The sequence below is a fragment of the Phoenix dactylifera genome, chromosome 18 (assembly GCF_051530095.1).
Source record: "Phoenix dactylifera cultivar Ajwa chromosome 18, Ajwa_hap1_PhDact_Kaust_v1.1, whole genome shotgun sequence".
Lineage (NCBI taxonomy): Eukaryota > Viridiplantae > Streptophyta > Magnoliopsida > Arecales > Arecaceae > Phoenix > Phoenix dactylifera.
The window spans coordinates 10,910,225-10,934,462 of NC_143207.1; the positions used below are offsets into that span (position 1 = coordinate 10,910,225).

The 24,238-nt window shown below is 38.1% G+C and overlaps 1 protein-coding gene across 3 annotated transcripts in view; it reads right to left on the reverse strand.

Annotated features, from left to right (window-relative positions):
- The window catches only part of LOC103712345 (uncharacterized), a 30,694-nt gene that overhangs the window by 1,476 nt on the left and 4,980 nt on the right, over positions 1 to 24,238 (reverse strand). For all 3 annotated transcript variants that reach the window (XM_088714213.2, XM_039118194.3, XM_089928448.1), the window contains 2 exons: positions 17,225 to 17,793; positions 17,030 to 17,096 (listed from right to left, as the gene is read on the reverse strand). In XM_088714213.2, the coding sequence (XP_088570339.2) occupies positions 17,030 to 17,096; positions 17,225 to 17,793 (636 nt within the window). The remainder of the gene's footprint in view (positions 1 to 17,029; positions 17,097 to 17,224; positions 17,794 to 24,238) is intronic.

A 24,238-nucleotide genomic window follows, 5' to 3' on the forward strand; every position in this document is an offset into this window, starting at 1 on the left:
TTGACCATCCAGGTTAACACTAAATGTCTTTGAACAAAAAAGTTGAAAGAAAATAAGGACGATCACTTCTTCTGATAAAATTTCAAGGTCTTGCATTTTTAATTTTTAAATATTTATATATCAGCAAGGTCATGAAGAAGTAACAGCTTCATGTTAATGGAATCAAATTGAGGATCTCCTGTCATGGGAAGTTTGGAAGGAAAAAATCCAATGCATTCAAAATTGAAATTCTATTCCTTTCTGATCCAGTTCTGTTTATATAATTAATTTAGCTGAAGTATGTATGAACAAACAAGCTTGAATTTCAAAGTTGATATCAAGCTTCCAAGCAGAATTTATGTTTATTGAGGAGATCGAAAATGCCAAACCACTTCCAAGCACTATTTCAGTTTGATCTCATTATTCTACTTTACTGGACCATTTCGTATGCATATTTTATATCATTGTTTGCAACGCATGAAATCTGGATAACAGACAACTTCAGACAGATAGTCTAACATATCAGATTGTGCATATAGAACTTGCTTTATGATGCACCAATGATGCAATATAACTACATGAAATTCCAGCCAAATCTATTAAGGAAAATAACATAAAGAACAGGAATAAATGAAAATGAGTGATGATTGTTAAACATCAAGTGAGGGATGTCAACTTGGCAACTTGGTCTTTTGGCAGAGATGTTAGGCTTGTTAAGGACTGCCATGCATTGCAGAAGCAATGTGACCATGTCATGTGACTTTTGTGGCATCAAAGGCCAGCTAGGTTTGCAATACATCAGTAACAGAGCGGTCAGTCATGCCAACGGCCTATAACGCTCAGCTCAAAGGTGGCAAGGTGCACAAGGAGCTTGACTTACAAGGAAAGAAAATACAAAAAACAAAGGTGACTTGTGGTTGTGTTCTCAAGAAGAAAGTATATAGCATGGAGGTGTTCATGCACATCGCAACCGTTGGGTTGCTTCTGGACATTTGAGGGTGTTGCAAGCAAGGTTTTCAATCTTTGTACCAGACCTCGTACTGATAACTTACTGGTATGAGTCAAACTAATAAAGTACACCTCTGCAATGACACATGGTACATTGCTTAAAGCAAGACAACAGCTATACGATGTGTCGGGACAATACCATATAAAGTCCCCATACCATACAAGTACCTTATCAAGTTGGTAGGTATGCCCAGTACTCAGTGGTACAGATCAGTACACAAAACCTTGGTTGCCAGAGTTCAAACTTACGTGTCTGGCAAGGAGCATGTGTGTGCGCACTTGGCTATGGTGTGGGACTGCTACACATTTCTTATGTGTCTTAGCAAATGATCTAGAGGGCTAGCCCAAGTATGCAGCAAATTTGGGCCCTGAATGATAAAGAGTTGAACCAGTGACATAATTGACAACCAAAAAAGGGAGATGGGAGATAGTGTCAGCTCGTTGCTCTTCTCCTTTCTTCTTGTGCTTCATTGGTTGTCCCCTCCTATGAACCTCATTACTTAAGTGATGCTTAAGTCTTGCATTCGATCACCTAATCTAGCCATCCAGAATGTCTCATCCTAAAGATACAAATAACACTAAAAGACTCAACCTCAACATGTAATGATTTCAAAATTCAGATCTAACATTCAATACTCCCAAAATTTGACTCTTGATGTTGAAATTGAAGCTTGACAGCTTCTATATGCATCATACGTGTTGGAGATGGGACAGCAAGTGGAGATTAGGGTTTAGAAAGGGTTCTAGGGTTTAGCCAAGAGCCATGCGGAGAGGGTGGGCAAAAGTAGGAGTGATGGCTGGGAAGATAGCAATTCTAAGGCTGTGTTGGGCCAAGATTGCTATAGGCTTGGGCTCATGGTATGCTAAAGTAGCTAAACCGACAGGCACCAGTCGATACGGCGTTGGATTTCGGTTCCGACCTCTTCTGAGTCGGAACCGAATGGTTCCATACATGTACCGGTGCGAACAAGGCCGGTTTGCACGGTACAAGCAGGTACCGGTGCGAACCAGACCGGTTCGCACCGGCCCAAGCGCGGGCACCCCACGCGGGATATGCAATGCCACATGCCACTCTGTGGCATTTAACACGGACGCACATGCGTCCGCACGTTTTTTTTTCTTTTGGTCTCCACTGGTACTGTACCGGTACCATACCAGTATCGACGTCCACCAGTACATTGGTACAATCGGTACCGCGAACCTTGCTTGGGCTTGTTAAAAATTTTCTGATAAAATACAATCAAACCAGGCTTAGGTTAAGTTGACTCAAGCTACGATTCAAAATTCAAATAATTTCATACTTATGGCTCAACCACTGGTCCAACTAAACTTCACAACTAAAGACTGAACAAAAACCTTATGTTTAAATATAGTCCTAAAACAATCTAATTACAGGTGCCCCCTCTCTCCTTTATCCATGATGATTCCTATCTCCTTCCCTGCCCCTCCTCCACCCCCCTCTTCTTTCCCCACTTTTTCCTCTCATCTTCCTCCCTACTCTTTTGGTCCTTGGTTACCTGAATTGAGAGATGGTATAGGAGTGGATACTGATGCAAAAATCTCTTCAGGAGTTTTAAAGGAAGCACTGGGGAAGTTGGTTTACGAGCAAATTTCTAAGGGATACCAAACCAAGGTAAAATCCTGAGTTGAATTTTCCTGCCACTAACCATTGGCCTCTACATTTGCCGAAATGTACCTATTTGCCACTTGTATGCCCATATCAAGAGCGGTTTGGAGCACACATACACATTGGTTTTGATCATTACTAGAGGATGCCACCTGATGCAACATTCCCACTCTTTCACTTGCTTTCTTAAAATTCTAGGATCAAGCCAAATTAGGTTTGGGTTCAACTTTGATGGGCAAAACTTGGCCCAAAAGTCATCAAAATGAATTTGCTTCAAGCAAGAGATAGCTAATAGACTTGGCCAACTTTAAGCTGGAAATAAGCTAGAAATTGTCCAAGGCTCCAAGCCAAAGCTAAACCATTAACAGCCCCAATTTGGTCATAGGAATAAGTTCAGGGTCTTGGGATCATTTTGTTAAATATAAAATCATAGTTCTAAAAAAACTATGAAAACAAGAAAAGTAGAGGATTAAATGGTTAATTAATGGTCAATAATCTTAACAATAGAGAAAGCATCTCGATGATAAGGAAAATTGAAGCGAAAGTAGAGTAACTTGTGACAAATTAGCAAAATATTGTGAATTTTCTCTAAACCTTACCATGATACCATAAAATGATTTATTTATTAAATCATTATGTAAGCAATTATGAAGATCATAGATGAGAAATTGAAGAATAAAGTAAGAACTTCTCAATAACTTCTTAGGCAAGGTTGGAATCAATAGCATAATCATCTGTGAATTGAAGATGCATGCAAGGCAGTAGCAAGAAAGAGAGCAGAAACAAGGCAACAATATGACAGATTTAGCACAGATGAAAATCAAAAAGATCAACTCTTAATTCATTCTTTTATTTGCTTGTATTTTACTTTGTTTAGAAGTCACCTTTAGAGGAGCAAACTATTATATCCTTCATATTTGTCATTTTCCATGAGAAGATTACCAGCACTGTATATTGTCAAGGAAGGATTGCTTCAAAAGCTAGCAGGATCAGCAACATAAACAAGCTATTGTTTGGTAACGGCATTGAAGGCAGCAATAGTCATTGACAGCGGTGCATCAACAGAGCAGCAGATCACAATGGCAACAAAGGTTACTTGTTAGGCATGGTTGGTTACCATAGCCAACTACTAGGGAAGCAGCACTTTAACAGCTCCAGATACCTTGCTTATCCCATGTTACTCTTCCAAGTTTAAACAAAAATAGTTTGATTTTTCTAGATTTATACATGAAGTTGATTCCTTTCATCCATTGTCATGGGTTAATGATCTTGACATGTTATATTGTTAAAAAGGATTTATACCAAAAGAAGGATTTTTTAAATTCATAAGACTTATGTACTTTAAATTCATTCAGAAAAGAATAGGAATTTCTTAATATTATCTCAAAAGGCATCATTATTTAATCTCTTCAATATTATACTAACTTTTCCACTAACTCTAGAATCAAGAAATATTGTACCAGTCGGTACCGGTGCATAATGATCGTACCATACCAGTATTGAACCGGTGTGCGGTATAGGGGTCTGATACCAAGATGGTGTACCTTGTCTAGAATTTTGAGTAAAAGAATTCCATTGTGAATCATATATTAACATGAACAAAACAAGCAACATATCCTTTTAACTTTAAATCAGAAGTTTTCTCCAGTTTTCATCTCATTATTCAACCTTGATTAGCTTAATTTCCAAAAAATTGTAAGAAATAATTTCTAAATCAAGATAAAAATTACTAACATTTTACTAAAAATAGAATAACGTAGTAATAAATAATTACAGTTAAAAGTGAGCTATTTTTTATCACTAACATGAATTGCATGTGCACAAGATAGTTTTTTTCTAGTTGTCATTCTCCTTTTCCTTGATAATTAACTCCATCAACAAGGCAGGCTACCATAGTCATTGCTAAGCAATCATAGACAATGATCTTCATACCAACATTTTTGTATTCTTCATTAACCTAGCTGTTTCATGTTAAAAGAAATAGGTTTCCTTAAAAAAGGATGGCATCATAAGTCATAGATTATGGTAAATTTTGACACTTTTAGGTCTATCTGAAGAAATCTACCATCCTATATTGTATTAATGAGCTTGGAGATCATACTAACTTCAACTACTTAGAGAATGTAAACAAAGAAAAGCTCAACTTAGCTCAAAAACCAAAACTATCAAAAATATTACGAAATGGAAAGCTTGATATAGATGCATCATTATGAACCAACAATAAAACCTAATCCGATGACAAGTACAAATGCATGTATTAATGTATCCAGGTGCATGCCATGCATGTGCCATATGATTTCACTTCTTTTAGGTTCAATAATTTACTACTATTAATGAATTTTAAATGCACTTTTCTGATTCTTTTTTACAATAATATCATCAATGACAAAATAATAATAGAATTTTTTGCAGAAAGAAGCAATTTTTTAACACTAAACAAATGTGTGAACAAACTGGTTTACATCAGTGCTCCGCAAAAAAGTCAAAAAAAGCATTATGATCCTTGCTCATAATTCTAGCAACACTAAAGTCATCAAATGGTGGGCTAAATAAAATATACCAGAACATTTTAGGTAAATGTCATGCTTTAAGATAAAGATTGCTATAACAGTCTCGGAGGCCTCCTATTATGACAATAACATTAACATATATACTAAGAATAAAAATAAAGTATTTAATTATTGTCATCAAGGTCGGCGGAACCGTCTCGAACCGGACGGTTCCGGCCGTTCTGAGCCGTACCGGTGAGCCACCGGTACGGGCTCACCGGTACGGTTTCGACAATAGAAACGAGACCCGTTGCTGAAGCCGGAGAAGGAGAAGGAAATAGAGAGCAGGGAAGGAAGGGAGAGGGAAGGGTGGCGGGTGGCGGCGGAGGACTGGAGGAGTCCGCAGGGGGAGGGGTCCGGCTGCGGCTAAAAAATTTTGCTATTTTTAAGTGAAGTCGGCAAGTTCGAAATAGAAAAACTGGCCACGGCCTCGCCTGCCACGGCCTCCGCCGGCCCTCCGTTAGTATCCCTCCCTCTCTTCCCCTTCTCTCTCTCTCTTTGTCTCTCTCCCACGGTACAGTTGACTCTGTCGGTACAGGCCCAGCACAGTCCATACCGACTCGTCCTGCCGGAGAACCGGTACGATACCCAGTACCGATTCCTTCGACCTTGGTTGTCATATTATAATGTCTTTTGCCAAATATCCCAATAAAGTAGCATTTTTATCAAGGTTTAAATGCCAATACCAAATCTCTTACCATTTTTAGTATGTACCAATATTGATAGTGTCAGACAATCGAAAAAAATTGGTACCAACCACTACATGTTAGTATGGTATCATCCAAGATACGCCATCGCGGTACTGAGCCCCATATTAGTGCCACCTTGTTACGCATCAGTAGTCCCGACATGGGGGCCGGTTCAGCATACCGAGCATTGGTACGCCCTCCATACCACATACCAGTATAGAACCAATAGAGTACGGTACACCCTGTACTACTCAGTTCGGTAGGGTATGGCTTATCTTGGTGTAGTCGGTACACAACAATATGAAACACTACGCTCGATATGTACCGGTATAGATGGTTTTGACTTTCGGCACTTGTAATAGTGCTAATTTCACATCAGAATGGATGGTACAATCCATGTTTTGTATACAGTAAGCATCTTGTCATTTCAAAAATAATAATATATGCTATATATTATGGCTTGATCAAATAAAATGAGTATCCTGCCATTATTTCTTATATAGTATGATAAGGATCACCATCATAGCCAAAATATGCGGAACCGACCGAACCGACGTATCAGTGGAGATTGGTACCAGTTGGAACCGATACCGAACCGGTTCAAAAAAAAAAAATCGTGTGGACGCGTGCGCGGACACGTTATGCTACAGAGTGGCATTTAATGCCCCTTTGTGGCATTAAAAGCCCACGTGAGGCAGCGCATGGGCTTGCTACCCCGCGCGGCGAGCTCGCACGGGAACCACGGCACGGTTCCCTGTGCGTGGATACGCGGTCCCACTGCATGGAACACATGCGGGCATGAGTCAGGGCGCATTTCCCCACTCGCGCTCATGCGCAAGACTCATGCCAATGCCCCCGTGCGTGGGCGCGCTCCCCGCGGCCTCTCTCTTTTTTTTCTTTTCTTTTTTTTTTCTTCTCCTCTTCTTCTTCCCGAGCTCCTCCTCTCTTCTTTTCCTCTCTCGTCCTCTCTTCTCCTCTCTTTTCCCCCTTCTCCCGCAAGCAAGGGAGGTCTTCTTCCCCGTGAGGTGCTCAGGAGGAAGAAAGAGGCCCGGTAGCGCAAGAGAGGTCTTCTTCCCCTCTCTCCTCCTCTCTTCTCCTATCTTCCCCCCTTCTTCCCTGCGAGTACCGGTGGGAACCGGCGCAGTTTGCACCGGTACGGGCAAAAAACTGTTCGGTTCCGACTCCAAACCGATTTCCATGGCTGTACCATACCGGTAAAGGCCGGTACCGGTACGGTACAGGCTAAATCGGTCGGTTCCGACCGGTTCAGCAGACCTTGATCATAGCTATTATCTTATTTTGAAAAGATCGAGTCAAAGCCCGAAATAAGTATGCTGACATTGATATCTAGGCAAATAATGACCATTACTTCTATTATAATGGTAATTGATGACTTCAAATTGAGTCCATTATCAAGGAATGTTGTCGTTCTCCAAACCTTGGTGAATGAATATTAGTATGCAAAGAGTTGTCGATTCCTACCAGTGGACCTTCATCAAGTAGCAACTTACTTTCAGCTTATCATATGCCACTTTCTGGGTGTCCCTTCAACTAGGGTACATCAAGTTAAACTTTCATTGAGCTATCAAGAGTAAGGGTGTTGCTGGAGCTAGTTTTCGGCTTAGTAATGTCATCGGCATGGTAGTCAAGGCAGGTCCTGTCTAATTGACCCAATGTTGTTTTGTGGCAAAGGTGAAGGCTGCCCTTGGAGGGTCTTGAAGAACTTGCATGGAAGGATTTCCATAAGGGCATTTGGATAGAACAGGACTCTTAGATAGTGATTCATTGGCTGACTAATCAGAACGCAATCTTGGATGGCTTACCCTTGCTGAAGATATGCATGGGATATGATGTCTTCTTTCTCGAGATCCAAGTAGTCATACTTTGAGGGAAGAGAGTAAGTTGGACAGTTGGGTAGCTGATGCCGGTTCCCAACAGCTAGAGTAGAGAATTTGGACGGATGGGTCTCCCCCATCTTTATAGCATTTGTTCCAAGAAGTGTTTGCTATGATAGGTTGTAATTCTAAAGGGGCTTCGACCTCCTTTTGGTTTAAAAAAATGGCTTACTTTCCTTTTGACCCAGTCAACTCTATCTGCCACCAAGTCTTACTTGTAACAACCTAAATAACTTATAATAATCATTACTTAGTTTCTCCAAATATCTCACATTATATGTTTATATGTACAAACATTCCCAATTTCAATAACAAATGTGCCTATCGAACATGACCATCATAGACAAAATATTATCAGTGATTTGCACTCCACTCCTTGCCCAATTCCATTATGTGGCACACTAGGATTAATGCAATATATGAGGGTAAATGGGTAGCATTTGGAAGTTGGGCCAAACACTAGGCACCCTGATAATGGTGAACATTAGTATTTCTTGTATATGTATTTGCAGCAAGCACATGCTGCCCATGTGAATGAAAGCACGCTATGGTAAGTTGTTTCCCATTAGGAAACATTAGGGAAACTTTTTAGGTTGGTCAATATGAAGTGTGCCATGTCCAATGAGAGAAATAGTAGATTCTTTTTCATTTGTTCTGAGGACTTTACATTTTCCTTCCAATCTAAATATGGAACTATAATATTACAAATGTGTTATTGTACACCAAAAAAATGCATGCATAAGTTGGCATTGCTTTTCCTCTTGTTGGCTTTTGTAATCATTCCATGCTTTAGAATTAGCATGTTGTGTCTCTAGGATCTCTTGAATTTCATCTAACGTATCATGGCAAATGTCATCATCATAGCAATAATCACCGTCATAGTCATAACAATTGTCATGGCAATAGTCAATATCCAAACAAGGATAATCATTGAAATTGTAACAAGGGGATAAATTATACAATCAATCCATCCATTACAAGAGAATAAAAGAATACAATAAGACTATAAATATAGTATAATTAAGACACCAATAATAGTAACAAGGGAATATATAATACAAACTGATTGACAGTACCAAGGAAAACTCTAGAGTAGTTCAAACCTCCATTCTAGAGGATAAATCCTAATTTTAATCTTAAGATGCATGGCTAGAATAGCCTTGTTCCATGACAACGAAAAGAAAGTCAGATCCTTGAAATAAAGTCTTCTTCTGCTTTTATCATGAAAGAATAAGTTATTTCCAGCAATAACTTCCTTTGCATGGTGATTTCCTTCACGAGTAACTCCTCTTGGATGATTGCTCTTGCAAATATCTTTCCTTTGTCCAAAAATCTTCCTATATGTGGTTGATTACAACAGCAAACTATCCATAAATGGCCTCTAACATGAGTGCCAAGTTGCCAATACATGAATAAATTAATGAATATTGGTCAACGCACTGTTGTCAACCATTTATCATAATTGGTAACATATGTTAAATTTTGTACAAACATAAGCTATGCAACATAACTCCTGAATGCAAAAATTTACACCTTAAAAGGACAAAAATATAATCATGGAGTTTTGCTCTATTTTCATATATATTAGCATTCTCAAGCATTTTTTGGAGTAGGAATCTAAAGAATTCCAAGATCCATTTGGACTCTAAATACATAGGCAAATTAAAGATTATTCCAAACACCTTTTGTACATGATTTTTTCCTATAGGCATTAAGTGGAACCCTTAAGTGGAACCCTCTTAATGATGCCGATTTCCTCTTAGTAGTATCAATACACTAATGGATGCATTTTACAAGTTTTGCTTCAGTACATTTTTTATCGTATTTTTTATCTAGACTAAATCTCAGCCCTCTAAACCAAAAAAGACTACTGGTTTTGAGCATTACAGCCAGTATTCTTTTCTTTTCCTCTCCTCTATCTCTTCTCCTTGATCTAACAATTCATGCCCAATGTTGCTCTCTCCCTCCCCCAGCTCACCCAATCCAAGAGAGATAGATGAGTTTGGATAAGTCCTAGAGATAAGTGTGTGGGATACATCTACAGAGAGACATAGAAAGAAAAAAACTCTCAAACAATTGAAGTTAGATGTTAATTCTTTTCCTTTCTAACAGGACGTCTTGGAGACAAGACTTTCCAATAAATTACTTTCAATTTAAATTCCATTCCATTCCATAAAAGAAGTCCTAAAGATATGACCCAAACAAGTTATGCTAGATAATCTCCTTCCATAGTCCCCTACATATCAAAACCTTCGTATTCCACATATTTACATCAAACTCAACAATTTTTACCAAAATCACTGGTATCACAGAAAGTATAACCTGTTGTGACCGGCTAATACTTTAATATCAACCATTCAACTAAAACAAATGGATGGCATAATGAAAAATGTACTGAAGCAAAATAGTTTTTCATATTTTTCTTGCCTAGACAAAAAAAACTAGATTACTATTCAGGGGTGGCAATTTTTGAGCGAACCTACTAACCTGCTAAAAACTAGGAGGGTTTGTTATAACATATGGGTTGTCAAGACCAATCTGATTATAAGTGGTCGGGTATAGGTTTGGCCCTCTCAACTTGATGGGTCACCATGAGTTGAGCACTCCTTCAAAATCCATCCCTAAACCCTAGGACAGTGGGAACTATATGATGGGCCATAGCCAAATCAAGTAAAGAATGCATAACTAATGATTAAAGGAATAAATAATGCTAAAAAGAAAAGCGAAGGGAATTTCGTGTTTAAGATTCATAAAATACCATGTTTACTTCTCCACTTTGATTTTTTTCTCCTTGCTTTCTTCTCTATTTGGATGCCAACCCCTAACCCCCTACTTTTGACCATATTTTATTTTTATTTACTAAGGTATACAATTGACAAGTGAAGCACTAATCTTGTTGGCAGATTGGGTACGAGTACGAGTCCTTATAAAATAAATGGGTTGGGAATGGGGAATGGGTCTACACTTTTCGGAACAATTATAAATGGGGTGCGTATGTGTCAAGGGTTTTTGACCCAACCAGAATTTGATGCGAAGCAAACCCGACCGGACATAACTCATTACCACCCCTAGGAAACATTAGTTCAGTTACAACGAGAGAGTCCAATGATAGAAGACATTGCAAATCAAATATAACCAGACTTTTGCACAAGTTATGTGCATGATTATGAAGGCCTCATTGGATATGAGGTATAGGAGGAAACCATGGAGTCATGCTGAATAAAACAACAAAGTTGTTTTCACATACATTGATAAAGCATCTAGTGGGAAACGGGAAAGTGGAGGTATACTTGGAAAAAAAAAGTTGCGTTCCATGCTTGGAGTGGAGTCTAACCCTGATTATTTGCATTACATAATAGTATAGATAGATAGATACATTAACGGGTAGTCAGTGACAACATATGTGTTTGGTTATGTAAGGTAGAATTTAAAATACGAAGGCATTGGAAGTTGTTTTTATCACATCTACTTTTTATATGATAATTGAATATGTTCAGGTATCAAGTTATGATATATAGTGAATTATCCTTATGTTGCAAGGAGATTTCAAAAGAAGCGGTAACCAAGTTTCAAAAACATGCACATGATATATGGAGATTTTATAATTAGGGGACATGTGATGCATCCTTCATTTAAAAGCCCCTCAGTCATTGATAATTACAAGAACTTGGAGATTCCCAATCATGATTGTTCTGATGATGGAGAATGAAGACACTCCCACAATACTACAGGAGATCATTCTAGCATTGACCAACATCTCACTAGGGAGAGAGAGCTAGTTTTTCTTCAGCATTAATTGCTGCACTAGGAACTATCAATGAGCAAGGAAAAATAAGAATAACGTTGTGGAAAAAACTATAGAGCAGTCCTACTATAATAGCCTCTTTGACTAGTTGTACCTCATATCAAAGGAAGATTGTGAAAGAGGGCATGGTGGCAATGCCTTCTTAGGCATAGATAGGGTGCATTGTGGTAAGGCGATCTAGAAGTTAAGAGGATGAGCTATGTATGGAGATATTCGTAGAGATGCCAAAGGAGACAGGGATGGATTAGCTAATAAATCTTAAATGAGGTGAGGATATGTTTGACTAACTTTAGTTATCTTAGGTGTTCCCTATAGACATGTTTTTTTCATACTCTGATGTTGTGGGTCTTATGCTGATCCTTTATTCTATGGAACTTTATGAATGCTCAGATTGCAATGAGGAATCTATAAAACTTTTCTTAGTGTTGTGTGATTTTTTGTTAATGTATATTTTGAATATTACATGAATGCTACATCTTTATAAAATGTGGCAATGTCTCTTGTCCATGACATGGCATGGATTAAATATTTGTGGTATGCAACAGGGACGTGGTAAATGTCCATTATCAATAAAGTTCTAGAAATATATTTTGCTATATTTGGCTAGCACAATTTATGAAAGACGACACTGATGGTGCTTCCAATTATATACATTCTCATCGCCATCTAATGTCAAGAAGCTGAAACAATGGTATCTGCTCACCATGATTCAGTCAATAGGGGTGTTTGAGTTCAATATGGATAACGAGTAGGATTCACAATAGTCATGCCCTTGCTGAGTACCACTAGATATAATTATGCAAGCAGCCATGTAGGAAATCCTGCTTAACAAGGCATCAATATACTGTACAAGTACATCAAGGTCACCAAAATAAGGCTTATGACCAACTTAGAATGAAGCCACATGTTTTTATGAATGTAAGCAATCCATTGAAACTTGAAAAAGAAATAGCTCTTTTAAGAAATCAAAGTTACTATACGTGGAGGAGAAAGTTGCTATTTTCTTGACAACCGTATCTCACAATAAGAAGAATTGGATCATGGTAGAAAGATTCCAGCTTTCCAAAAAAACCATATCCCAACACTAAATAAAATGCTTAAGAACCGATGTCACAATGGGAAGGAAATTATTCCCCCATCTTTTGACCAGACTCCTCCCAAGATTTGGTTTTATCCTAAATATCATCCTTATTCTGAGGTAGTTCTCTTGGACACTCAATAAATTCTATACTTGTTTCTTTTTTTCCTATCAATGTAGATAGTATTTGTAGCTCTGCTTTACGTTGAATTGTGTTGGTAGAAAGAATTTGTATCTCTACTTTACATAGAATTGTGTTGTGTTGGTACTATGTAAGGAACCCATATTGATGCATGTGTCCTGGTGGATCAGAAAATTCCTTAACATGGACAGATGATAGATATACCATAGAATATCATGGCCTCATGTTCATTTGACATGAGGTTTACATGCATAGTGATTGATGGGAGGGAACAACAAATGACCATAATTTTCCCAGACTAAATAACAAATCCAAGGTATGAATTGACTAAATTCCCTTTACCCCCTAAAAGTAATCCAACAAAAAAGGATGGCCCAGTACATAAGGCTCCTACCATTGTGGGTTTTGGGGAAAGGTCACATGTATGCAACCTTACCCCCATGTGTGGCGAGGTTGTTTCCGTATTTCAAACCCATGACCTCCATTTCACAATAGAGCAACCTTATCATTGCACCACGGCTCACCCTCCTAATCCAATAATATTTTTTTTTTATCTTATAAACTATATAGAGAATATAAGTAAGAACAGTTTACATATTTAAAACAGAAAAATTTATCTCGTCGATCCAATATACCAATATACTAGGTTTTCTCTTACCTTATCAAGGAGAGAAATATCACCTTAGTATAGGGGCCAAAATAAATCCTATTAAAGGAAGGAAGTTATTTAACTACATAGTACAAACCTACAAATATTCATCTTTGCACAATGTTATCAAGTGTTGCTTTGGAGCACCAAAAACTCAATTCCTAATCTCTCAAACAAAAGCCTTCCTATAAATCACACACACATTGCAATGTGGTTGCATGTTGTACCCTAAATTAGAACGTGTGTTTCAAGATATTATTTGTTTGAGGATCATAATAGCAGGGGCTTTATTAGTGATGACAATTATGAACAGTCTCTACAAAGAAACACATCATGGGAGAGGATTCAAGCAAACATAACACCAACACAATGGCATCATATGACCCAAATTTGGGATAATAAAGCATCTGTTATAGGGAAAAGGAGAAAAGGTGAACTAGATGTCATTTCATATTTCAATTGGACTTCTAGACTTTTTGACAATTTGCATGAACATATATTATTGGAACATGATTATGTTTTATTCTTAATTATTATTGGATTTTGAATTTATACCTGTAATAAATCATATGTTAAAAATTTATATGGATATTTATGCAATTTGTTTGTGTTGGTAAATGAACAGATTCTATAAAATGGTAAAGAAATACATCTCTCAGATGAATTTTATTTTTCTACTTACCTAAAAAAATGTTTTTTCTACTTTCTATTATGTAAAGCACAAAAGGAAGCAACTGGCAAACATGTTTCCGTTGTCAGAAATTTATAAGGAAAAAACAAAAACAGTGTTTATGGTTTTAGGATTTACAAAGATGAAAGTTGATACGATATCAAGTGCAACCTAAGATACACTAGTATTTTGTCTTCAAGTTTTTCTCTATTTGCTTGATCTAAGCCCTCCAATAGGTGCTTAATACACTCCATGAACACTCTTGAGTCTTGACTGCTAGAAATGGATTCAAAATCATGAAGATATGAATTGTACAGTAAGAACGCCATCCTAGACTAGTTATTGCACAACGACATCAAATAAGTGGCTCATTATCTAGAAGCTCCAAAATGACAACCAGCCAAGGTAGGAGAGCATGGGTGGAAATGAGAGACATGAGTAATTTTGCATAGTAATTTTAAGAGATTAGTCCTATTATACTTGGTGAATGTTCCAAAAACTGTTAATTGCAAATTAACTTGGTGCATTGTTGGTGAATTTCTGGGATAAGTAGGTTTTTCTTTGCAAATTATCTACAACGGGAGGAGCTATATGCTAAAAGACTATTTACATTTACCTAACAAAAAGTTAGGGAACATTGCTTGGTGCAATGGTAAAAGGCTTGGGTTAACAAGTGCAGTAGCACAAGTTCGAGTATAGGCTAGCCACTTTGTGCGAAAAAATGCCAAAAGGTTAGGTTTGTCCCTTGTTTGCTCCTCTTAGGACCCTAGATTGTTGGCTTCTATTTACCTCACAAAAATTAATGGTTCTTTGGTAATAAAGATGATAAAAAAACAATCTTCTAGAATTCATGAACCATCATATTAACATACAATAAGTAAATTATATTCTTTTGCTAGGATAATGAGTCACGCCTCTTTATTGCATGGCTTGTTACTAAAATTTCTATAGCAATATAGAAGTTGAATAAACAACATCAATACAAGGATGATTGTGAATGGGTGATAACATCAAATGAGAATTACGATATAAAAATGCTGAATAAACTAGAAAATATCATTTGGTAACAATGAATCCACTGCAGAACCTACAAAAGATGGAAAGTTCGGTAACTAGAATGCATGCAAAACCTGCATGGTATAACAAGAACATATTGACAAAAAAATGCTTTGAAAGAAAAGGGGCTTTTATTGGACCAAGGTTTTAAAAAACAGCTGCAGTGTGCACGTGGTCAAAATAATGCATAGTGCATATGCAGTATATTGGTGCATTTGCACTTTGTATTTAGAACTAGATAAAGTTCATATATAAGACAAAAATAAGTAAACAAGAAAGAAATACAAGAAATCAGGAAGTGAAAAAATATATACTCTTACATTTATTTGAAAATCCATTTTAGTATAATCTTAAATATTAACATAAAAAGTAACAATATATCCTTATGAATTATGCTCAACTTCAGGTTCACTAATGCAACAAAAGAAAAAAAATATAATTATCAAATGATGAACAATCAAAAATCAAGCAAAAAGAATGCATGATTTAAATGATAAGGAAGCCAGGTTTTCTTGATCTTCCCTTTTTTTTTTGGATGTGACCTATCAAACAAGAAGCAATTGTCATTACAATTCAAACGCATTTGAGCTTCATATGCAAGTTATTCTGGTCTACATAGGCTCCTAATGGCTCAATATGCGGCCAAATGCCACTGTTGTCTAGTCATCAGGCCTTATCTGCATATGCAAATGCATATGTACCTGCACTGGACTGCATTTTAAACAATAATTAGAGCATGAAGCGATCAGTGGGCATGATGAGTGTTTACTTACAGGTGCACATTGTTAGCTGGAGGTAGCCCATAGTAATATGTCTATAATCTTCAGTTGAGAGAGAATTTTCACAAAAGAGTGTCAATATCTCAATCTTCTCTCTTCTCTTCAAAATGCCTATCCTTGATGATGCACGCATTTGAGCTAGAAAAATGTTTCTTCACAACCTTTTTCCATATTGTTTTCCTTAACATTACTTTTATGGACGTGGATCCAAAAACCCTGTGCCTAGTTTTGGAGTCGTCTAAAATAATTTTGTTTGCTCAGGAGTGGCTGTTAATGAGTTCTCTACAATAAGTGCAGTCTAAACAAGAACCCTCAAACAACTATTTGTCGGTGTTTCAATATTTTGAGGACATAATAACCACAAATCTCCTCATCCACCAACATATTTTGAATGTTGTTCAATGTTAATCAAATGCTGATAGACTATCAAGCGTGCAAGGTCCTACCTTAACAATTTGGTGGATGTTTAAGAAGGTGGCATGGCACTAATTTTTCGGAAATACAGGATAGATTTTAAAAAAGTCATCCCATGAACTTTTACTAGTGTTGTGTGGAAGGCTTATCAAGCACAAGACCCAGTCGACTGCAAATACTTCGAAGAAGATAAAAACATGATTCATTGTTACCTTGCTCTCATGAGAAAAGATGTCCATTAGATAACAATGTAACAATACTAGCATCCCATCCTAGCATTGACGTTAAAGAAAATGGCTTCATGAAAATGATACAGACATGAGGAATGACAAAGGCACATTTGTTATGCTGGCTTAGAAAATTAAAGACTATGAGCAAAGCAGACGATAAAGCACTCAAGAAACACTTAACCAAGCATCCAAGCTTTCCTAAAATGAGATTAAAATAGATGACAGGTGAAGCACCAAAATATTTGGGCAACTGAGACTGAAGTACCTGTGAAAACATTTATTAGTCAGAATAAGGTTTTACGGTACTAGGGATCAACATCCAAACATAAGCTCAATTCACACCTCTTTGGCATTTTTTTATAATACCATATTATCTATATCCAACTGCTACTAACTGTAATAAATGTGATGGGTGCCACAATAATAATCTCCCAAGAAAGAGATGTAGGAAAAACTGACCTGTAGCAGACAATGAGATGCTATCCTCCATCTTCCAGATTTCACCAAGAGGGACATCTTGTTTAAGCTGGATCAAATATCACACATAATGATGTTGTTGAGAAATCATAAAATGAGACGAGGGAAGAAATTCCCATGCATTACAGATGCAGCACCTTGAAGTGAAACTAAATCATAAAAAATTAAAAATAGTACCTTATCCAAGATAAATCCAATCTGGTTCCGAAAGCTCTTTGCTCTCATTTGATCAGAGCCCCGCAAGATGCAGAAGCCCAAATTTAGAATTTTTTCAATATCACCCCTGGAGTCAAGAGATTCACATGTTCTTATAAGCTTGGCCACATGTGATATAAGGTCGGTTTTATTGTCACAATGCCTGCAATAATATTCGACATCCAAACCAATAGCTCCTCCAACAGTCCCACCCATGTAAGAACGAAGGGCACATTCAATATGTGCAACATGCCCACAGATAAGATTTTCATCCACAGTTGCCTCACATCTAATAAAGTTATAACCTCCAAATGCCCAATCAATAGTTTTACGGCACAGAATACAACAGCAGTCATGACAGAAACCATCTTCACTACAGCAGATATCACAATCCTTGGCTGGCAATCTGTAGCTTCCTACTTTCTCTTGGAGGCTGCACATTTTGTTTCCAGCTTTACAACCCCCCATCCCTAGTGCTGATTCAGATCCAGAAAATTCATTAACATCTAAACTACTGGGAGATGCATACATATATACGTTTTTCTCAAAACCTGCAAAATGTGAACAAATAAATGCAAGTATCACAATAAGTGGATGAATATAATTATCTAGAACTGTAATTTCTTGAAAAAATATAAATAATAATTTAAAATGAAGTGAATTAACATAGAAGAACGGAATACAGAATGGGGTTATGAACCCAGAAAGGCAGAAGCAGTCAACTTGGAATCTACAATAGAGTTCGCAATTCTTGCTTCCATTTGTCCATGGTGGCAATATAATAATTTAAAGTATTCTTTTTCTGAGGAAAAAGAATAACAATTAAAGTAGTTGGTGCACAGACGTGTGCCTGGGAATCTAGTGATAACAAGCATTAGCTTGCCCAAAATGAAAGGCAAGAAAGAAAAAACGAAAAAAAAAAAATCTTGACCAAAACAACATATTAAACTTGACCAAGATACTCTTATTTTCCTGTAGATCTGCTGAATTTTGAATGCTTCAACAGTTGTACTTGTACGAACAATTAATCAACTTGTGGTCGAGAGTTCTCCCAGACTGATGATCAATGGTTAAAAAAAGATCCAACTGCAATACGAAGATTGATTTTTAATGCTAAATCAAGTCAACAATGAGACAAGGTTTTTATGGTCGTCAAAACTTACCATAGAGGATGATATTATGGTATCTGAACAGAGAACTGTTAAGGAAACTAGTTAATAGCACGCAAATAGGTAATGGCTGATGTTGCACCATCTTCTACATCATTGTGACACCATCACAGCCCCCAAAAAATAGTAGTTTAAAAGGTTCGCCAAACTGGGCTGAATCAGATGGTTCGGCCCGTACCGAGCCGACCTGGCGGGGGACCAGGTCGGTTCGCCTCTTTTTTTCAGAATTGGCTCCGAACTTGCCGAAACCAGTTCCAAATATGCCGAAACTGGTTTTGAACCGATAGGAACCGCCGACCGGCCGGAATAGGCCGGAACCAGTCACAAACTACACGGATTCGGTCCAAACCGGCCAGTTCCCTGCGGAACTGGTGAGGAACGGTTTGCACCGAGTCGAACCGGTTTCGAACCGGGCCCCCTCCTTCTCTTTCTTTTGTTTTAAAGACTGATTAAGAAGGCCCGAGAAGTTTCTCAAGCCTTCCCAACCTATCTGAATACTCCCCCTTTCCCCACAGCGAAATAAATGCTGACTCAGCATGATCGAAAGAGGATCCAATCTAAAATAAGGTATTCTTCCTCTCTCCTATCTCATTTTCTCTCTTTTTTTCTGGACTCCAAAAAATACCTTAAATTTGCAACATAAGAGAAGATCATACCAAGATTTTTGATTTTCGTTTGATTTTATGATATGTTGTAGATCAATAAATAATCTACACGATGACATGAAAATTTTTAATTTTCAGATTACATATAATTTTAAAAAATTAAAAATATATTTTAAAATTAATAAAATAAAATAAAATTCAAAAAAAAAATTGTAAAATCAGAAGTGTATTTAGGGGCATGCAAATTACCCTCCAGCTAAATTTGATATCCATTTATTCAAATTTTGATGCGATCATACGTATAGTGGCCTAAGCCTAGCTTTGGTAAAAATTGAGAAATAAGTAACCTTTGATGCATGGGCCTAGAAAAATATATGTAGCATCCATTGTAGGGTTCTACATGGATCTGAGCTCAAATTAATTTTTTAAATATTTATATTTAAAAATTATTTTTAAATTTAAAAATAATTAAAAATATATAATTAATACCAAAAATTATGAAAAATTAGTAGTACGTAATACATATTTCAGAAGTATTTTTCGAAGTAGAAAACATATTTTCTGAATTTATTGTATTTAAACATATTTTTAATTTAAAATTTATTAAAAATATATAAATAAATAAATAATAGAAAATTAGTATTATGTATCAGATAAATCAGATGTATTTTCTAAAGTAAAAAATATTATCTTAATCGTAACAAAATTTTGTTATTTTTAAATAATTGATAAACTGATGTATTTGATAAATCTGCAAGAATGAAACCAAGAAAAAAGAAGTTAGAGCGTGATATTGGTTGGGATCATTGGCAAATGCTCTCAGGTTGGCACCATTGAAAGTGCAACTAGTGCAACATAGAGTTCAAGAAAGGAGGGGTAATCAGGTTGAAGCAGCACTTAGCTAGCGGTTACCTCGACGTATCTATGTACCAGAAATGTCCACAGAAGGTTCGACAGCTGATGAAGAAACACTTCGCTGATATCAAAGTAGCGAAGAAAAGAATTTTCAAGAAGAAAACAGAGGTGGACCGTCGAGCGGCAGAGCCACCTACCTATCACTCTAGCAAGTCAGAAGAGGTGTCCGCTCCAGATGACGAAGAGGCATAGATCTAGACTGTCATTCAGGCAAGCCTAAATGATCAGTGGCAGCAGGATGAGGTGGCCAAGCATAGGGCTCCATTTGGGCACTCATACTATAAGTCAGGCTCCAATTCTATGAGCAACAAGGCAGATCCAGAGTTCAGAAGAACCTTCTTAGTTAGGAAGGCCGTCAGCAGAGACGGTGGCCGTATTGCATCTATACTGGAAACTTTTGATAGCAGAAAAAAGTCCTCTAGAGAGATTCCACTAAAAGCCATCATTCATGATTTAAATCTATATGCCTTCCCCAGCAAGGATTCGAAGCAACAAAAGATTGATACAATGCTAAAGAAGGATAAGAAGAAGGATATGTAGCGAACTATTGGATCTTGGTTCTACTTCAGTTATATCCCAACAAATGTGGCAAACAATACGTAGGTCTGTTATTTTCTCCATACAGGCAGCCAATCTCGGTGTAGATCCTCTAAAACCGAAAAATATCTACAGTGAGTTTTTTGGCAACAATAAGAAACTAGAGAAGTGGCTTGCCTCATACAAAAGCAAATGGTCCACATATGGACTGACAGTGATGTGTGATGGTGGGACTGATCCGACCAGGCAGAGCATTATCAAAATTTTGACATAGTGTAATACGAAGACTTTCTTCTATAAGTTGGTTGATGCTTCCGATCAAGTGCACGACGCCATGAACATCCTCAGATTAATAGAGGAAGTGATTGATCAGGTTGGAGAGGAGAATGTTGTGCAAGTCAATACTAATAATAGGCCACAATATAGGCCATCGAGGAGATCTTGATGGAGCAGCAACTATATATTTTTTAGACTCCATGTGCTGCACATTATAACGACCTTATGTTGATGGACATTGCGGAAATTCATAGGGTACAGCAAATAATGGAGACATCCCAAACCACCACCGGATATTTTTATAATCATACATGGATCCTTTCACTGATGAGGAAGTATGCAGGGGGAGAGATATTGAGACCAAGAGTCATAAGGTTTGCTACCAACTACGTTGCACTTTATAGCATTCTTGAGAAAAAGCAGCACTATGTCAGATGTTTGTCAGTCCCGCATGACAACAAAGTAGATGGATATGCGGGGGTCGACACTGAAGAGAGCATTGTCGAGGACTTTGTAACGAGGCAGATATTCTGGCAGTAGGCCACTACGATAGTGAAGGCTTTCAAATCATTATATGAAGTGCTTCGAGCCGTGGACAGCGAGAGATACCCCTAAATGGGCTTCTTGTATCATATGAAAGAGAGGGCAAAGATTCAGATCAAGAAGGCAGATCCGACATATGCTAAGGAGCATGGTCGGCGGAACTGTTCCGAACCGTCCAGTTCGGAGCATTTCGAGCCGTACCTGTGGCAGACCGGAATGGTTCTGGCAATGAAACCGAGACCGACGACGGAGGGAGAGGAGAAAAGAGGAAAAGAGAGAGAGGAAAAGGGAGAGAAAGGAAGAAAAGCCGACCGAGGCTGGCCAATGGAAGCCGAGGAGCCGCCGCGCGGAGGAGGGGCTCCGCCTCTAATCCCTTTTATTAAAAAAATTAAGTAAAGTCGGCAATGTGTTTGTCGACTTTTACTTAACATTCGCAAAAATAAAAGGAGCCCCCTCCGAGTCTCTATTTCGAATGAAACAAGGGACCAGAGGCGGAGCTCCTCCTCCGCGACTTTCCGACTTTTGCCTCCTCCGCGCGGCAGCTCTCCGACCTCCATCTTCTCCGCACGGCGGCTCTCTGGCCCTCTGTTGGTTCTCTGTCGGCCTCCCCCTTCTCTCTCTCTTTTCCTCTCTCCCATTCTTTCTCTCCCCCGCCTCTTTAACTGTGTCGATACAAGGGCGGCATAGCACGACATGGGACCATACTGATCCATGCCGCCGGGCAATCAGTTCGGAGCCCGGTACCAGCATAGCAGACGTTGCCCAGGAGTGCATCGACATCATTGAGCAGCGATGGGACTACCAGATAGATAGGGACTTGCATTTAACAGATAAGCAAGAACATTGAAAATAAGACTACTCCTATACTTGTACAATTTTACTAAGACAATTACAAACTCTATTTGCAACATACTACCTGAATCCGAGATTTCAATACACTGTACCTAAAATCAATATTAATGACAAACTTCTGGCCGCTCTATATAATGTGATTTACAAGATGGAGCCTGATCTAGAAGTTATAGCCTCATGTCTAGAAAAGATAAGTTAACTTAAGTGACATGTGTGAGTAACTGGTATCTTCAATTATTAACATATTGCAGCACGGTTCTTTTTTCACAGACCAAAGTATTTAAAGAGGGCACTGAGAGCTTTGGAGTCTCATCAATTATCGTAAATAAGAAAAGTATGAATCCAATTATATTACACATCAACGATAATTATTACCTGTCGTTAGATGGTTACTAATATGATACTATCTTATATATCATTTTTTTAAAATTTTTGCAGCTAAATGGTGGATTTATTTTGATTTGTCCACGAGAAACCTTAAGCGGCTAGCTACCAAATCTTCTTCTAGACGGTCTTCTTGAGTGGCTGTGAGCACAGCTAGTCCGCCTTTGCCCTCATCCACAGCAAGTAGAGAAATCATCTAACACAAAAGTGTCTCAAATCTCAATGACCTTGTATGTCTGCCTTTGCCCTCATCCACAGCAAGTAGAGAAATCATCTAACACAAAAGCGTCTCAAATCTCAATGACCTTGTATATGCTCGCTACAATCTGAAGCTGAGGCTGAAGTGTATTTAAGAGGAACTGAAGCTAAAGTACATAGATCTGATCCATAATATTTTTGTTGACGATAAGGATGATCCTATGATAGAATAACCTATGGGCCAACAACAGGAGCTAGAGTTTGATCAGCGAGGATTGGCCGGCCAGTTTTGTAGCCAGCGAAGCGAGGCTAGGATCAATATAGGGCAATGGACAAATTGCAACATTCCACGCATCATTCCAACTAATCAGCCACAGCCACAAGGGTCATTGGGGAGCCGGTCATCACATGACTTTTTGTCCGAAACATTCTCTCAGAGATATGATCAAGAGATGCTTAGACGAGACCACCATGATACCCGATCGACTCGGTCAGGAGGGCGACATTCATCCTCCCAATATAGCCAGGCAAAGAGGGGCACAGAGGGTAAACAGGCAGAGAGGAGCACGAAAGATAAACAGGCAGAGAAGGGCACGAAGGATAAGCAGGCAGTTACTCAGCACACTAAAAAAAAGAAAAGGCACCTACATCCCCATGAAGAGTATGGAGAAAGAACCAGTTCACTCATATTCAGAGATTAGGAGCCGCAACGATGGTAATTCTGGTGGTCATAGATCTAATGGCTAAGGAGGAAGTGGACATGAGACTGCTATTTATGAGACACGGTCATAGGATGTTCTTCGATTCACCGATGAGTCCCAGTTTATGCATGCTACACAAGATAGAGACCAAGGTGCACGATCTGGTAGAGCCCGCGAGGATACGATTGCATATAGAAGACGAGCTTCTCAAGGTCAATCAGAAGAACATGATACAGTTGCAGATGACCTCGTACGTGGATTAGGATTCATAGACGTATCAGATTTTGAGTCGTATACTAGATCCTATTATCCACAGCCATAGGTAGCCTATGACCCATACAGATATGGATATGGTGCGTCTGAAGTATTATCTTCCGATGGCTACTATCCTACACAGTTCAGAGCATCTAATGGGTCGGATTTTGCTGCCGGCATATTCGGATGGCCTCTCCACAATTGTATTATCAAATAGACGACACCTCTCAGAGCCAAAATTTCAGTAAGAGATCTGAGAATGCTTATAACCCAGAGCGCGTTTCTTATGAGATGAACATACAAGACTACAACGCCGCTTAGTTAGAGGAATAGGCTGATGTGCCTCCTGACTATGCTAATAATCCGAATATCTACGAGAGGCATCGCCACTCGACGAGATTTTAAATATTGGTACGTATGTTGTACCTAAAATATATGTAATTGATTGTATTATTTTATATTTTTCACCTCACTAGTTGATTTTAAGATATTTCATATGGATTCTTGTAGCATGCAACATCTCACTAATTATTTTATGTTTTGTATCACTTTTAAACAATA